The sequence below is a fragment of the Homarus americanus genome, unplaced genomic scaffold (assembly GCF_018991925.1).
Source record: "Homarus americanus isolate GMGI-L3 unplaced genomic scaffold, GMGI_Hamer_2.0 scaffold21353, whole genome shotgun sequence".
NCBI lineage: Eukaryota > Metazoa > Arthropoda > Malacostraca > Decapoda > Nephropidae > Homarus > Homarus americanus.
In genome coordinates, this window is record NW_024754247.1 from 666,765 (window position 1) to 685,000 (window position 18,236).

General features: G+C 41.4%; 1 protein-coding gene across 2 annotated transcripts in view; it reads left to right on the forward strand.

Moving 5' to 3' along the window:
- Window positions 1–13,694: 13,694 nt before the first annotated feature.
- LOC121855723 (PAX-interacting protein 1-like) overlaps window positions 13,695–18,236 on the forward strand; it is a 62,987-nt gene continuing 58,445 nt past the window's right edge. For both annotated transcript variants that reach the window (XM_042350817.1, XM_042350818.1), the window contains exons 1-2: window positions 13,695–13,848; window positions 18,137–18,236. The exon at window positions 18,137–18,236 is cut by the window's right edge and continues 85 nt beyond it. In XM_042350817.1, the coding sequence (XP_042206751.1) occupies window positions 13,756–13,848; window positions 18,137–18,236 (193 nt within the window). In that variant the 5' untranslated portion in view covers window positions 13,695–13,755. The remainder of the gene's footprint in view (window positions 13,849–18,136) is intronic.

Here is an 18,236-nt window from a genome sequence, read left to right on the forward strand (position 1 = left end):
CGCCCAAAACAAAGCTCATTTTCAAAGGAGGTGCAGCCTTCTTTGAAGCACTTGTGCCCCTGAAAACTTAGCCCTGGACATTGTTTCATCTTTGTAGGCTTCCTTGGTCATTTCATGGGTTTCTGCACCAATTTTTCCAAATCTGAAGCAAAACCTGATGGTGCAGCATTGCTCAATACTTCCCTCCATGTTGAGGGTTGAGTGGTGACTGACTCGACTTAGAAGATGGGTTGGAACACACACACACACACACACAAAGCTGCAGTAAGGCCTGTTGGTGACACATGTTTTTTTTTAGTTTAACAAATTTATTGGCAGAGCTTGTAGTACAGTTTGCCTATTCTGAGTAATTCAGTCAGGTCTTGACACTGAGGGTGGTATCACTTCTCACTGTCACGCAGGACAGAGGTTCACACACAAAGAAATACATCATATTCATTAACAACTATAAATGTATATAGGTCAGGTTCATATGGATAATGTCACTGTTCACTGCCATGCAGGACAGAGGTTCGTACACAAAGAGTTGCATCATATTCATTGACAGTACGTATATACATACACATATACATGTACAACACACACACACATACATATACGTCGGTCAGATTCATGTGGGTAATGTCACTTTTCACTGCCATACAGGACAGAGGTTCGTACACAAAGAATGCATCATATTCATTGACACTATATATAGGTCAGATTCATGTGGGTAATGCCACTGTTCACTGCCACGCAGGACAGAGGTTCGTACACAAAGAAGGAAATACATCACATTCACCAGCAGCATATATAGGTCAGTGGATCACATACATTGGAGTCATATTCTAATTGAAGACTAATCAGTGTGGGCTAGCAAATTTGGGATAAACAGCAAGAATGTCCTCAAGCACACCTGATTCAATGAAGTAATTACATAGTTCAAGATACAGTAAGTCAGGTGGCCTGAAGTCTTTGACAGTGTCACATTCAATAATATAGTGTTCAAGTGTATGCTTTAAAGGTTTATCACAAAGTTTACATGCTGAGTGTTCCGGTATGGGTACAGCGTTACTAACTTGCCAGATGTGTCTGTATCCTAGCCTAATTCTGGCCACGACTACATCACATTGTCTGGTTCTGTCCTTATGCTGGCCATACCGGTACCTCTTGTTACAAAATTTGTCATATTTACTAATGCTACAACTGTCAGGTCTCTCTGCATTTCTCACTTCTTCTAGATCAGAGTTCATGATTCTGACTTGAATGTTTTTAATTACAGCATTGGACAGACCAAGGTCGCGGTCAACATTTTCTTTCTTACATGCCTCATTGGCCAGTCTATCAGCATGGTCATGATACCTGATTCCAACATGGGACGGAATCCACACAAATTCGATACGAAAGTTGTTCTCATTGGCAGTTATCACATTCCTTTTAATATCACATGCAACTTTAGACATAGAGCCTGACGGGCTGTTCATTGATTTCAAAGCACTTTGAGAGTCACAGAATATCACCCCACCTCCATTTTCTTTGAGGTAGTCTGTGGCTAAGTAGATTCCAGTTAGTTCAGTTTGTGTTGTGCTGGCCCAGTTGTTCAGCCTTTGTTTGTTTGACACTATCATCTCTTTTTCTTTATATATTACAATTGCACAGCCTGTTCTACCTGTGTTTGTCTGCACAGAACCATCAGTAAAAGCATAACATTCACTTGATTTAATACTCTCTATGTGTCTGTTAATAGTTTCTAGTGTGACACATCTCACCACATCGGTGTTTAACATTTGCTTACTACCAACAGGAGTGTAATTAATAGGAACTGATATGTCCAGCCAAGGAGGAATGGCATTAATAGGTTCGTCTGGGGTGATTGGGACATTCAGTTTCAGGAGATCTGCAACACTTTTATGAAGCCACGCCCCAAAGAGAGTCTTTTGTGAAAGGTTGGCGAGATGGTCGGGATTACTTAGATAGAACATCAACTCAGTTTGAGTTGTAGTTTGAGAACTATTGTTCTTCAAAACTTTGACACAAAACATGGTATTAAGTAGGGCTATCCTCTCAGATAGGGAGGGCAGTCCGAGCTCTTTCCTCATGTTTACAATTCTGGTTGATTTTGGGCAACCTAGGATGATGCGCATGGCTTCATTTTGCACTACCTCAAGGCTGTTGAGTTGTTTAGGCGGAATAGTCACAAGATGGAGAGCATGATAGTCAACTACAGAACGAATGAAGTGAAGATAGAAAGTACGAGCATAGGTGATGTTAATTCCATAGCCCTTGCCAACAAGGGTTCTGAGGGGTTTAATGCGCTGCATTAGTTTGTCACGAAGGTTGCTGACAAAGTTTGCATCATTCACACAAATTCCAAGATATTTATAGGAGCTACATAGTTCCAAGGGCATGCTGTTAATGTTATAGTCAAGAGGCAGAGGGTGAGCAGGACGAGGATTGAGGACCCTCGTCTTGTCAACAGATATTATGAGACCGCATTCAACAGTTCTCCGAGCAAATACATCCAGCAAGGCTTGGAGCCTGAGTTTGGTTTGTGTCATAATGCAGATATCATCAGCATAGCATATTACGGCTTCGTTTGGCTGAACTGGAATGTCAGCAATAAGCTTGTGCATCAGTATATTAAAGAGCATAGGACTTAACACTCCTCCCTGAGGCGTGCCCAGCTCAAATGATCTCATTCTGGTACTTTTAACTCCCCTAAACAGAACACTGGCATACCTGTTGGACAGATAACCCTTTATCCATGTCAGGAGGTTACCTTGTATGCCAAAATTAGCTAGTTGCTCAAGTATAATGTCTCTATTAGCTACATCAAAGGCTGATTTAAAGTCTATGAAGGCTGTTTGTCTTATCTTTTGAGTGAACAAGATATTCTGCAAAGCATGTCTGTGTGCTACGCCCGGGCATGAACCCGTACAGATTAGGGGCGAGTTTGTCTTTGACTTGAAACATGAGACGGTTTAGAGCAACTCTTTCAAGGACTTTACACATACAAGATGTAAGTGAAATTGGCCTGAAGTTTGGAGAATTAGCTTTAGGGATTGGAACTATGTTTCCATGAGTCCATGTCTTAGGCAGATTCCCGCCAAATGGATGCAGTAAACAATTTATTCCCAAGGTGAGTAACTGATGATGATTTGAATTCGATATCTGTGAAGAAAAAGGTTTTATGAAGACAGTCTGGGAACTTTTGGATCACACCTCATATCTCGGAATATTGCGAGTTATGTAAAGAAAAATAAATGAAAAATAATATACTGTACAGTTGAATATTTTATTGACATTGTAATTTATATCAAATTATGAGTTATCAAATTCCAAGTTATCAAGGGTTTACTGTAAAATAATTTTCATACAAATATACATGTTTGGGATCAAAGATACTAAAATAATCAATGTGAAAAAATATTTCCTAATCCATTTACAGTACAATATATAGTTCATTCATTGGATCACAAATAACTGAAATATTGCATTAGTATTACACTCTGGTTACACTGGTGTCAGGTTTACAATGATGAGATATTTGCAACAACGCTAGATAGATTTAATTTTCATCATAATTATCTACAAGTATCCATCAGGATGCAGAAATTCACCCATACAGAATTTGTAAATTATGACCATTAAATTCAGGATACAGCCCCTAAATTTAACATTACAAAAATGGGGTTAATTTTCAAAATTTTAAATGAAAAATCTCTATGCGTATAGAAAAAAAGCTGACATTTTAATTTATTTGGTGTGTACTACTACCAAGTGTGGGTACACAGCACACCCATGCTGCTGGATTCGCTTTGTTTATATCTCACAGTGTGTACACTATCTCCTGATCCCAGCTCTTGGATTTAACCTCACCTCAAACAGCACTCAACAACATTTGTGGTGAGTTGAATTCAAGTGTTTTGTGTATTTATTCTCATAGTGATATCCCTATTAGCCAGAACAATTGGTGCAGGGCTCTTCTGGGGATGAGAGATTTCTGGATAACAAGACAATTCTCTCAAACCCCAGAAAATCTTGCATCCCCGGAATTTTTCGGGGTATTGGGAAAAGTTTTCAAGAGCCTAAACTATGCATCTTGCACAGACAGACACTAACCCACATCCCCAAAATGTTTCTGGGTGCTGGGGAAAGTTTTCCGAGAGTAAGAAGCTCGAAACTATGCATCTCATCTTGACTCTACACATCACATCATCGCATCTCACATGGACAAACACTCTCCCAGTATATTTAGACTGCGGGCACAAGCGGAAATATTTACAGCTAACGAAAAGTATATAAACTTTTATTCATTGCATCTACTCTAATTGTGTTTGAGACAAATTTGGTACCATAATGATCCTGAATAAATTTAAAGATTTCCAATAAAAGATGCTTGAACAAAATATAAAACATTTTATTTTTACCAAAACTATTCAATTTATATAAAGCCTTGGTTGAATAAATGCATTTAAAAAACAACAAAAAATCTGTACAATACAACAGGCTGTCAAATGAAGGTATTTTAGAGGTGCGAGGCTGGGAGCAAATATATTTACGGCTAGCAAATAAGTGTTGAAACTTTTATGCACATCTGTTCTATTTATGTTAAGGGGAGCGTTCGGCTGAAACACGAAATTCATCAATTAATATCAATTTCCTGTCAGCAATTAAGGACACCAGATACATTGTTACTATACGCTTGAATTGGTTCTGCCTAATCCCTGATTTTTTCCTTATATTCTTATCAATTTTAAAAATCCTATTTCTCCATAACTTCTTCCTAGATTACGTTGAAAATAATAAATCAAGCCAAATATAAAGAAAATTTACATGTTAAAGCCATGCACAATATGTAATTCTAATACTGAGTTTTTGTTTTATTAGAATTGGCTCTAAATGGCCGAGCCTTGGGCATTTGATGGTTAGAAAAACTTGCTCTGAGATATGTGCCGATAGGATGGTACGAGAGCAACAGACAGTCGAACCTTACTCTCGCTTCTTTTGTAGGTAACTGCATACAAAACTGTGGTCCTGTTGTTAGCTAGCTGAGAAAGGTGGCAGATACTGATTTTTACCAGTGATTAGTATTATTGTATATAAAAGTATGATTATAAATATTTTTCTATAGCTTTTGATACATAAACTGAAGGGCCTGTGGGGTACGAGATATTGGTTCACACTCAGGATGGGATGGAGAAAGGAAACTCACAATGTGCTCTCTGTATACATATTGTATTGGATGTACAATGCAGCTTGGTGCTGGGAAGGCAGCATGGTTACAAGCGTTGAGTAGAGAGCTGGTTGGTGAAGGTGCTCTGAGGAGGACCAGCTTGTGGGTTGCCATGGTCGCCGGCTGGAGTGGGAGCCGCCAGGCAGAAGTGGAGGAGGTGTTGCTTGCTGGTGGCTGTAGGTAGAAAGAGGTAGGTCACCACGAGGTGAGGGTGAGGTCTTATATAGCGGAGGTAGGCGTGGCTTAATAGTTGACCTTGGTCATGTAAGGCGGCGCTGGTTGCTGACCTAGATACGAAGGCAGGCTGGTGAAATCGTGGGTCGGCTAGTCAGCGACAAACGGCGTTTGTAGGGGAGGAATCCACTACAGGCCCTCTAAACGAAGGGGGTAGAACAATCATGCATATCTACAAATATTACGAATTACACAATCAAAATACGTCAGCAGATAACCATAGACAACAGCTTTCTTCAGGAATTTTTCTGAATAAAATTGTAATTTTCCAATTTTCATCATATTTTCAGCTGGACGCTCCCTCTTAAGAGGAAGAGTAGCTTTGACAAGAAATATTTAAGTGTGCCAATGGAAACCAAAGACAAACGTAATCAATAAATATATTAAAATCTTTTCAAATTTATATCCTTTTTATAAGCCTGTACAAGTGGAATAATTTATTTATTTTTTTTATGAAAAAAAAATCAATAATTTAGCCCCAACAGAACACCATTAATTATTCTTCTAAAAATACAAGAATTAAGCCCCAAGAAACTGTAGCTCTTTTTTTTTTCTAAAAAAAAAAGAAAAACGAATTAGGCCCCAACATACAGTACTGTACTGGGTAACTTTTCTCCTTGGAAGGGGGAGTGGCGGGAAGTACAGTACTCTATTTTCTCTAAAAACATAAGAATTGGGCTTGAAGATAACTCTCTCCTCTAAAAAAAAAAGCACAAAACAAAGCCATATAACATAGTTATTCGTTTTACTCTCTAAAAATATGAGAATCCCAGTTTTCTTTGATTAAAATTCCCCATAAACTATGTTTCAAATTTCCTTTTTTCTATGATCTAAATTTACCCATTTTCTATGATTAAAATTTCCCATTTTCTTTCATCAGAATTTCTCACTCTGATAAAATATTCCCATTTTGTTTATAAAAATTTCACACTTTATTTGACCAAAATTTCCTGTTTTGTATGATTAAAATGTCCCATTTTTTTATTAAAATTTCAATTTTATCATAATGTTCCATTTCTTTGATAAAGTTTTCCATTTTCTTTGATTAAAATTTTCAGTTTTCTATTATTTAATTTCCCATTTTGTATAATTTAAATTCCCATTTTCTATTATTCAAATTTTCATGTGATTAAAATTTCCCATTTTCTTTGATTAAAATGTCAGTTTCACTGGTGAAGTTTACAACCTGATAAATATACTGTAATTGATGGTTTGTTCCCGTCTCTGGTGTGCGTTATCCTTTATCGAGGAACCTGCCCCATACCGTGAAACACAGCAGTTGCTGCCCCATAGTGGTTACTTGTAAAATCAGCAGAAACCTTGGCTATTTTACCATAGGTATCTCCCCTCCTCCACTTCAGCTTGCGTAGTAAGGAGCCTCCGTCAAGCACATATCTTTCAGCCTGTGGGTTAGCATCTGATGTCACTTCACTTGATGGTATCTTGCTACAATGGTCATCGATGGTTTGGGTAGTTGAGGCTTGTCGGCCTTCTCCCGAGACAGATGTCCTGTCCTGGACACTACAAGGAATCTCTGGAACAGTAGGCATGGATCAATGATTCTGTCAGGAGCAACCTTGACAGCAGAGAAATTTCCTAGGATCTTGTCTTCGTCGTTCCTGTTGAAAGAGAACAAAAATACAGGCTGTCCAATCATTCTGTCGATGATGGTCCTTCCAACGGATTCGTATTCATGCACATTGACGTCGTCATTCGCCACCATACCATTAATGATATTTCTCAATGAGGGGTCAGAGGAGAAAGGTGAACATGAAATCAGCTTTGTGCATATCTTCGAAAAGTCTGATGCATCTCTTTCAATTCTGGCATCAGTTGAATCTTTTTGTTCACTTGTGGTGTGTGAGATCATTGAATCGTCAGACGCCTAGAGCATTCTATCAATATCCAGGCGCTGGAGGTCGGACCGAGACATGCATGATGCCTGGAGAACTGTAGAATGATCTTAACTTACAATATGAAAGTGAATCACAAAAAAATATGCATTACATCCTAGAAAATTCTTACATAGGTAATACATCAATATCAAGGGCGGATCCAGGGGGGGTCCTGGCGCTCCGAACTTCCCCTTTCATCAGATTATTCCAATACCTTTCTTTAAATAATAATGCACTCAGAGGCATATTTGGATAGTAAAAAGAAATTACTAATGACATCAGAATATCTCTTAATATCAAGTACATATGGCTTCAAAATGCCCAAGCGGCTAACGAGCCAATCAGTGGTGAAGAGGATAAAGGTAAAAAAAAGGTAAAAGATATCGGGTTGAAAATAAATTGGGGGGCTTTCACCCAGGGTTGGAGCAATTACACCTTTTTAAATCAATTACAATTACAAATAGCTGCCTGAATGTTTAATTACAGTTACAATTACATTTCAAATGTTCAATTACATTACAATTATAACTACAATTACAATTTTCTACATGCTAGCCCCCTTTGAAAAAAACCCTGTCATGCTGTCTAGTTATAAGGGCTAAATCCGTATTGATGAATATGTTTCACTTAAACTATTGTGAAAAACACAGACAGAGGCTATCAGGATTTCAGTGCAGGCCATGTATACTGCTAGTTACACATAATATTTACAAAGCTTGGAGTTTTTCAAATAACTCACCATTACACTTTATCATTAACAAACACCAAGTTGGGCCCTGTTGGCTGTGAAAATAATTTCCAGCAATGCTGAAACCTCGCTCGGATGGAGCAGATGTTGCAGTACACCCCATCAGCTCCCTTGCCAGGTTCTTCAGTCGGTGCAAAGTTGGGGGCACCTCTATCCAGTAGAGCAGGGGTCACCAAACTACGGCCCGCGGGCCGGATCCCAAGTCCTTCCCCGGCTCGTGGTAGCTCCGCCTACGCTCTGACGTTACCAGAGCTTTCGTTCTGGCTTGCAAGTATTGAACAGAATGATTATGCAGCTCGCGCTTGTCATTCTTTCAGTTATCCGGCCCACTGTGAAAAGAGTTTGGTGACCCCTGCAGTAGAGCATTGGATTACTTGAAAATGTGATAATTCCTTCTTCCACAAATTGTTTCAACAACATTCTCACTGTACTTCCCTCTGATGCTCGTTGATTCTGTGGCCTAGTTGAAGATGGTGGTATGAAGGAGAAAAGTCTGGGTCTTTTTGATTCAACTAATCCTTCTGCTAGATCTTCTTTGTCATTTTCTTCCTCTGTTGACCCCTTCCTGAACTGCCTACGATTCTTCCAACGTTTCCTTGATATCAATCAGTACCTGGTCCTTCTGTTCCTGTGACGACAGCCAGTCTAGTTTGAACCTGGGGTCCAGAAAAGCCGCTGCTCGAACATCCCTCATTTCTATGTATGGGTCCAACAATTTCTTCACAAAGTCCAACAGGACTCTAGCCAAAGGTTCACATTACTGCAATTGGCCATTGCTGTAAAACCCAGATCTAAGTACAGTAGATGCTCCAGTGAATGTTTAACTCCCTTAATCACTGGTCCAGTGGTAGATATAGTTGCCTTCTGCCCCTTCACAACTTCCATTGCCTCTTGAAAAGGTTCGAGGACACTGACAAGCTCCTTCAAGTCACAAATCTCCATTAGTGTCATTGTTTTTCCTCCTCTCTCTGGGACAGAAGATCAACTGCAGTATTTACCTCTACAGGATTCTTGAGTAAAGATTTCACCATTTTCAATTGTGAATTCCATCGCGTCACATTTCGTGTCTGGAGAACAAGCCCTTTAGATCGAAGGTATGGAGCAGCTACTGTCTACTTTCGAATTGAGTTGACCAAGGATGCAACTTTCTGAAGTGTTGATGCAAGAAGTGAAGTTTTAACATCTGGGTAAGTAAACCCATCCTCAATCTTTCACACACAGTTGCTGAGTGTGGGCAAAGCAACCCATTCTTTCAGGGAGGGATGACAGAACATCTTCCAAGCTAATATCTTCTTCAAGGATGTTGGGGTCACCTCCTGAATCTTCACCCTCTGTTTGTTCCTGATCCATGTAGAAACTTGGCAGGGACACGTCAAAAGCTTTTGTGGGGTTTCGAGATGTTGGTTCACACTCAGGATGGGTTGGAGAAAGGAAACTCACAATGCGCTGTAGGTAGAAGAAGAGGCAGGTCACTGCGAGGTGAGGTCTTATATAGCGGAGGTAGGCGTGGCTTAATAGTTGACCTCCGCTTTGTTAGGCGGCGCTAGTGGCCGACCTTAGACCACGAGGCGTCGGCTGGGGAATTCGAAGAGGGGTTGGCTAGTCAGCGACAAACGGCAGTTGTAGTTGTAGGGGAAATTTCCACTACACTTTCACCTTGGAAGATGCGTTATCTGTAACCACTTTCTTGACTTTTCCTTGAATGCTCGGGGTACTGAGTTCACAAGTACAATTAAATTACATGATTGTCATTTAAGTTACAATTATAGTTACAATTAACTGATAACTTTTCAATTATAATTCCTTTTTTCCTGTAATTAATTGCATTTCAATTAAATTACAAATACAATTACTCCAACCCTGCTTACAGCTCCCCCAAACCCCCCAACTGAGTGGGCGTGTAGTGGAAATTTCCCCTACAACTACAACTGCCGTTTGTCGCTGACTAGCTGACCACCTCTTCGAATTCCCCAGCCTACGCCCGTGATCTAAGGTCGGCTACTAGCGCCGCCTAACAAAGCTGAGGTCAACTATCAAGCCACGCCTACCTCCGCTATATAAGACCTCACCTCGCCGTGACCTGCCACTTCTTCTACCTACAGCCACGCAGCAAGCAACACCTCTGAGCACGCTCCTCACCAACCAGCTCTCTACTCCACGCTTGTAACCACGCTGCAACTTCCCAGCACCTAGCTACACTGTACATCCAATACAATATATATATACAGAGAGCGCATTGTGAGTTTCCTTTCTCCAACCCATCCTGAGTGTGAGACAACATCTCGAAACCCCACAGGCGCGCTGCGCTCCCCATGTTCCCCCCCAGACCCCCACCCACAACTTCTTGGACCCCCTTTTTTATATTCCTGGATCCGCCCCAGAATATATAAACGAAAATCTCCCTAAACGTGCCAAAATAACTGCTGCTTAAGATAGAAAACAACCAAGCCACCTCGTTCACGAAAGTTATCATACCAAATTATGCCTCGGCATAAAGATACAATAGTGAACAATAATAATAAAACTTGCCTGACTTATTAAGGTACAAGAACGCAGACACTACGCTGAATATCATAATTAGTAAAATGACCCATTTGATCGATAAATATATACCCAATACCAAACCCAGTGCTTCTAGGAATACAAGGGGATCCCTACACATGAACCATGCGGCGGTCGACAAAATTAAGAAGAAAACCCAGAAATTCAAGACGTGGGTTGGGTCAAACGATGAGCAAGACAGGAGGATGTATGCAAGAGCCAGAAACCACGCAAAGATAAAGTATAGGAGGGCTGAAAAGGAGTTCCAGAGGCTGGTTGCAAGCGAGGTCAAGCCAAACCCAAAGGCGTTTAACCGCTATGCAAAGTCGAAATTGAAAACGCGAGTAGGAGTATCAGACTTGAGGCTGGTGGATAGTAGTTACGCAGATTCTGACCAGGATAAAGCTGAGGCATTGAACAGCTTCTTTTCCTCAGTGTTCACAATAGAGGATGCAACTAACCTTCCTGCGTTTGAGGACAGACGATTCGACACAGCACTGACCCACATTGTGTTCACAGAAGAGGGTATTAGAAATAAACTGTCCAGGCTAAAGGTCCATAAGAGTCCCGGACCTGACATGGTGCATCCTAGAGTGCTAAGAGAGTTGTGCAACTAGCTTGCAGAGCCCCTGAAGATCCTGTTTTGTAAATGCCTGGATGAACAAATGGTCCCCAGTGAATGGAAAGTGGCTTATGTGAGTCCTATTTTCAAGAAGGGCGATCGGCACTCCACGAACAACTATAGACCGGTGAGCCTGACCAGCATAATACGTAAAGTACTTCAGAGTATTATCAGAGATGCCGCAATGGAACATCTAATACGAAACAACCTTGTAAAAGATTGCCAACACGGTTTTATGCCGGGGCGCTCCTGCCTAACAATTGCTCAAGGTATTGGATATTTGGACCCATATTCTGGAACGGGGTGGTAATATCGACAATATTTACCTAGATTTTGTCAAGGCTTTCGACAGTGTACCCCACGAAAGGCTGAAAATCAAACTGGAAGGGTATGGAATTCGGGGAAATGTCCTAGCGTGGATAGAAGACTTTCTACATGACCGCTAGCAGTGTGTGGTGATTAATGGTACGAAATCGTCATCTGTACCTGTCACAAGTGGGGTACCACAGGGCAGTGTATTGGGCCCGCTGTTGTTTGTTTGTTTCATAAATGACATGCCTGACGTTGTACACTCCTCCATACAAATGTTTGCCGATGACGCCAAGTTATTTCGAGAAATTAAGAACCAAGCGGACTGTGAAGAGCTGCAGAAGGACCTCTGTGGGCTCCAGGAATGGTCGAAGAAATGGCTGCTGAGATTCAATGTCACAAAGTGTAAGAGGATGCATCTGGGGCGTACCAACGGTAAGGAGGCGTATCATATGTCCCAACGTGATGAAGAAACTGCGCTAGTTGAGACTGTGTGTGAGAAGGACCTAGGTGTGTATGTTGACAATGAGCTGAAGTTCTCGGGCCATTGTGAGAAGAAGGTAAATCAGGCAAATAAATTATTGGGTCTTATAAGAAGGTCGTTCAGATATCTAGACGGTCCGTCCCTCGTGACGATTTTTAGGAGTGAAGTGCTTCCCCATCTGGAGTACTGTCACCCCATCTGGTCCCCGAGATATGCTAGGGACTGTCAGTTGGTTGAAAATGTTCAAAGGAGGGCCACCAGACTGGTGCCTGCACTTCGGCACCTCGGCTACCCTGAGAGATTGGAGCTCCTGAACTTGCCTAGCTTATACTACAGACGGGCAAGGGGGGACCTAGCTGAGGTGTATAAGCTTCTCAGGGGGCACTACTCAGTTGAGTGAGCTGGCGGACGCTCGACCCACAAGGGGTCACAGCTCAAGATTGAAGAAGCCGGAAGTCCAGAAAACCGTGAGGGCAAACTTTTTTGGAGTGAGGGTTGTAAACTCTTGGAACAATCTACCAGAGAGTGTTGTGACGGCTCCGAGTGTGAGCTCTTTCAAGACAAGACTTGACCAACACTGGAGCGGGTTCAGGTACATTCAGGAGCCGGTTCATGCCCAGTATTTGCCAACAGTGCGTGACAGAGACGTGACTGATCGCCCAAGCGGCTAACAAGCCGATCAGTGGCGAAGAGGATAAAAGTAAAAAGCGGTAACGCGCACAACTCTCATTAATATGTCAAGGGTTCGAGCCTCGGCCCGGACACACGTGAGAAGGGTGTTATTCAGTGTGACCCTACCAAACATAACATAAGAACATAAGAATGGAGGAAACTGCAGTGGGCCTATTGGCCCATACTGGGCAGTCCCGTTTACACCCAACCCCTATCGCACATATGAGCATCCAACCTATGTTTGAAGCTATTCAGCGTATTCGAGTTAATGATGATATTTGGTAACTTGTTCCATTCATCCACTACTCTGTTTCCAAACCAGTGTTTACCTATTTCACGCCTAAATCTAAATTTGTCTAATTTAAAACCATTGTTACGAGTTCGCTCCTGGTTGGATAGTTTGAGTACCTTTGTCATGTCCCCTTTGTTTAGCCCTGCCTTCCACTTATACACCTCTATCAGGTCGCCCCTCGCTCTACGTCTCTCAAGGGAGTGCAAATTAAGATGCTTTAACCTGTCTCTATACTCAAGGTTCCTAATGCCCGGGATTAGTCTTGTCATTCTCCTCTGAAACCACCACAGGTCCCCCGGTTTCCTCCTGTATTAACACTGGATAAACCGCCCACACGGCTTGTAAGCTGATAAGTGGCGAATATGATGAACGTATAAAAAAATACAGTATTAATAGTAATATACACTCATCAATAATATAAAATACTACAATACAGTAATAATAAAATTACATTAATAGGAATAAACAATAATAATAAAATTATAATCAGAATATCATAATAAAAAACAAGAATATCCTTATTTTCAACTATAAAACTAAAACCCTATTGTTCAAGCACACTGTTAACAAACCGATCAGTGAATTGTTAAGAAGCAGACTGTAAAAACTGAACATTCACATTTCTTTAAGACTATGAAATAACAACATTTATTCTATATTTGTTTCTGGCGCCATAATGTTTTAGGTTGAGGCATCTATCAGCTGCTGGGCAAGCTTACCGCGGGAAGCTATACCTTGGGGATATGGATATAGCTGATTATATAGACAAATTGAAAGTTTCTGACGATCTCTTCAAGGATGTAAAGTTCTATGTGACGGGGAAGGTCCCAGAAGAGGTCAGTGATAAAAGTTTCATGGGTATAGTTTATTATTGGTGATATTAATTGTACTGGTGATGTTTGTATTGGAATCTTTTTCCTGGTGAATTTCAGAACAAAATGAAGAAATATATTGTGTGTACCTCAGGATTTCGTATTAATGCATTTAAATTATTGTTATCCACCCATCACCCTTTGTCACATGAAAAATAAAATATTTCACTAGTTTTTTTGCTGTTTTAGATGATTCTGACATTATCTTTGGGGTAAATCACTTTTTTCTTTCTTTTCTTTAACTTTTTTATTTAGTTAGGTTAGGTTGGTTCCTTTGATATGGGAATAGGTTATTTTTGGTGTAATACTCAAATCTGACCTTAATTTTTGTGTAAGTCAGCGGTTTCTTTTAAAATGAAAATGTAAATTTTTGGCAAATTTTTTTAATTTGCACAAATAATAAAGGTCAGATTTGAGTAATACATCAAAAATAACCTATTCTCATGCCAAAGAAACCAACCATCCTAGCCTAACCTAACCAAACCAACCTAACCTAACCTAACCTAACCTATTCTCATACCAAGGGATTTGCCCCAAAGATAAATGTCAGAATCATCTAAAACAGCAAAAAAAAAAAAAAGAGTGAAAAATTATATTTTTTATGTGACAAAAGGTGATGGGTAGATAACGAAAAATTACTAAATTATTTATATTTTGTCAAAGGCCATTTAATAACTGCAAAGCTGGTAGTGGTCCATGGGTTATTTGTTGCTAGCGTACTGCACTGGTTGGTAGAATATTTGTATAAATTTGACTTCCTTGTTCATGTTTAGGGGAACTCACATCAATCGATAGAACTATTGGTAAAATTGCAGATTACAGCAACCAAAGAAACCTTGTACTCTGTGCTTGCTAACTTATACAATATAATGAAACTAAACCTTACCTGGGCCCCCAGTGGCTGTAGCCGAGCCCCTGTACCCCCTGTGGCCATAGCCGAGCCCCTGTATCCCATGTGGCTGTAGCCGAGCCCCCATACCCCCGGTGGCCGTAGCCGAGCCCCTGTACCCCCGGTGGCTGTAGCCGAGCCCCTGTATCCCATGTGGCTGTAGCCGAGCCCCCGTACCCCCGGTGGCGTGGCGGAGCCCCTGTACCCCCTGTGTGGCTGCCCAGGCCCTGTACCCCCTGTGGCTGTAGCAGGCCCCGTACCCCCTGTGGCTGTGGCCGGAGCCCTGTATCCCCTGTGGCTGTGGCCGAGCCCCCCGCCCCCGGTGTGTGTGTGTGACCCCCGTGCCCCAGTGTGTGGCCAGCCCTGTATCCCCCTGTGGCTGTGGCAGGCCCCCATACCCCGGTGTGTGCGTGGCAGGCCCCGTGCCCCAGTGTGTGGCCAGGCCCCGTACCCCAGTGTGTGGCCAGGCCCCTGTGCCTGTGGCTGTGCTTGAGCCCCATACCCCCGGTGTGTGTGACTGTACCCGTGTGGCGTGCTTGACCCCCATACCCCGGTGGCCGTAGCCAGGCCACGTACCCCCGATGGCGTGGCGAGCACATTGCCCAGATGGCCGTGCTTCCGGTACCTTACCCCGTGTGGCGTATGCCGAGCCACCGTACCCCAGATGGCCCGTGGCGAGCCACACGTGCCCCCGATGAGCATCTGTGACCCCTGTACCCCACGTGTGTGCCAGACCACCCGTGCCCCGGTGGCCGTAGCTGAGCCACCGTACCACCAGGTGAATTTCAGGGATTCTGTGGCTACTTTGCTGCAATATTACCAAACTATTTTTTCTATGATCATTTTCTTCTATTACATAAGGTTAGGTAACTTTTTTTTAATCAGATTCTTTGGTTGCTGTAATCTTTTATATTACCCTCATATATACATTTATGTGTATGTAATTGATCTGAATATGGAAAAAATACCACATATGAACTCAAAAGCAGAAATATCTTTATAAGGAACATTATGCTCAACCACTTATGACCAGATGTGAATGAAGAGAAAGGTTTAAATTTAGGGTAAATTTATAGTAGTTCACACAACTCTGTTAGAAAGTCAAAACTATGTTTTTCTGGTGTGTATTTTTTGTGTGTTTTGATTGGTAAAGGGAATATACATTTCTTTGCACACGAGTTAGCTGGCTCAGTGAGGGAGCGAGAGGTGAGTGTAGAGGGTGGGAGCGTTGGTTGGGAATCTTCGTCCCTGCTGGTCTCCATTGCTATGATGAAACGGGGGTGTAAGCAAATGGCGATTGTGTTAAACTTTTATTTTGTTTTTATTTGCTGATTTGGCAATAAAGTATTTTTTGTTTTAACTTATTTATTGGTATTGTTTTTATTTATTAGTCACATTTCCTGGTACTACTGTATATTATTATTTTAAGAAAACTTTGGCTACAGGAGGAAAGTACCTGTACACACAAAAACTTTTTCCTAAATACTCCCTGCTAAAATGGGGTGTGTCTTATACAGGTATTCTGTAAAATACAGGACTGTATTTTTGGTGTTTTTTATATAATTATTTATCGTTTTTATACATTAGTACATATGCTGGAAGATACGGACAACTGGCTTTTTCGGACGGGTGGTTCCCCCTTTTAGTCCGGATCTTCGAGGGTTCACTGTATCTCTAATTATATAATGGGAGTCAATGGGGAAAATGTGCATTTACTAATAAGAGCTTTTTGCAGAATGTAACATGTAAATTGGGGTCTCCCTGTATGGCATAGTAGTACTGTACTTTATTGATTTTTCTATAATACAGCAACTCTAAATCTTTACTGACTACAGATAACATGAACCAATCAAACCTTACCTATTGAATCCTAATCAAAACATAGGTCAAGTATATGTCTTCCTCAACTCATCTACACATTTCTCATCTATAATACAGTACATTACTGTAGTATACTGTACATAGTGAAAGTCACCAGTAGTAATCTCTGTTGATGTGGAATATAAAAATATTCTAATGTGCATGTGCAATCTAGTAAGTTTACAACAAACCATACTGCCCTATTCATTTGTACCAACTTGTATACAGTAATACCCCGCTTTACGCGTTTTTTTTTTTTACGTGTTTCTACATTTACGCGGTACCCCGCCAGAACCGAAATGTTCACTTTACGCGGTGCATCTACTCATATTCGTGGGAAGCGGCGCAGGCAGGGTGCGCACAAGGTCGCCCTGTCATCAAAACATTACCGAGTTCTTCACCCGCCACAGCCGGCCCAAGTTAGTGATAGTGATAGTGAGGATATGGATAGTGATACAAGTGATACAGGTGAGGGCCAATAATCTGCCCTCTGCCTCGGAACCAACCCCCCATCCCCGTGTGCCCAGCCATCTTTTCTAGTAATGTAAGTGTTAAAAAACCCAATATTATTGATATTTCTCTTAATTATTAATTGTGTGTGAATACCATCATAAAATTAAGAAGTTATTTTTACTACAACGTAGGTATTGTGTCTGAAAAAGTGGAGTTTGGGGGTTGGCCCAGTCTCTATTTCAATTAATCCCATATGTTCTGTTGTTCACTTTACGCGGGCCTCCGTGGGTTCAATTGACTGCGTAAAGTGAGGTATTACTGTAGTTTTTCTTGCACAGTACAGTAGTACCCCAATTTACGCGGTCAATTGAACCCATGGGGTACCGCGGAAAGTGAAAACCGCGTAAAGTGAACAACAGAACATATGGGATTAATTCCAATAGAGACTGGCCCGACCCCCAAACTCCACTTTTTCCGACACAATACCTACGTTTTAGTAAAAATTACATCTTAATTTTATGATGGTATGCTTACACAATTAATAATTAAGAGAAATATCAATAATATTAGTTTTTTTAACACTTACATTAGTAGAAAAGATGGCTGGGCACACAGGGATGGGGGGTTAGTTCCGAGGCAGAGGGCAAATTATTGGCCCTCACCTGTATCACTTGTATCAATTGTATCACTATCCACCACATAGGCTTGCAGGGCCTCTTTGTCAAACCCCTCAAAGTCCATATAAGTCCATATCCTCACTATCACTATCACTGACTTGGGCCGGCTGTGGTGAGTGGCGGGTGAAGAACTCGGAAATGTTTTGATGACTGGGCGACCTTGTGCGCATCCTGCCCGCGCCGCTTCCCGCGTATATGAGTAGATGCACCGCGTAAAGTGAAAGTCCGGTTCTGGCGAGGCACCGCATAAATGCGAAATCACGGAAGGTGAAACCGCGTAAAGCGGGGTATTACTGTATTTATTATACAGTGCAGGTCTGTTTATAATTTATTCTTTCCTTACTACTGTATAATGCTGTATATTATTTTTTAGGTTGTGAAACTTCTCACAGATGGAGGAGCCAAGCAAGATGCACACATTACAGACTACATGACGCACCTCGTCACAGGAGAAGAACCCAGTGAAGATGAAA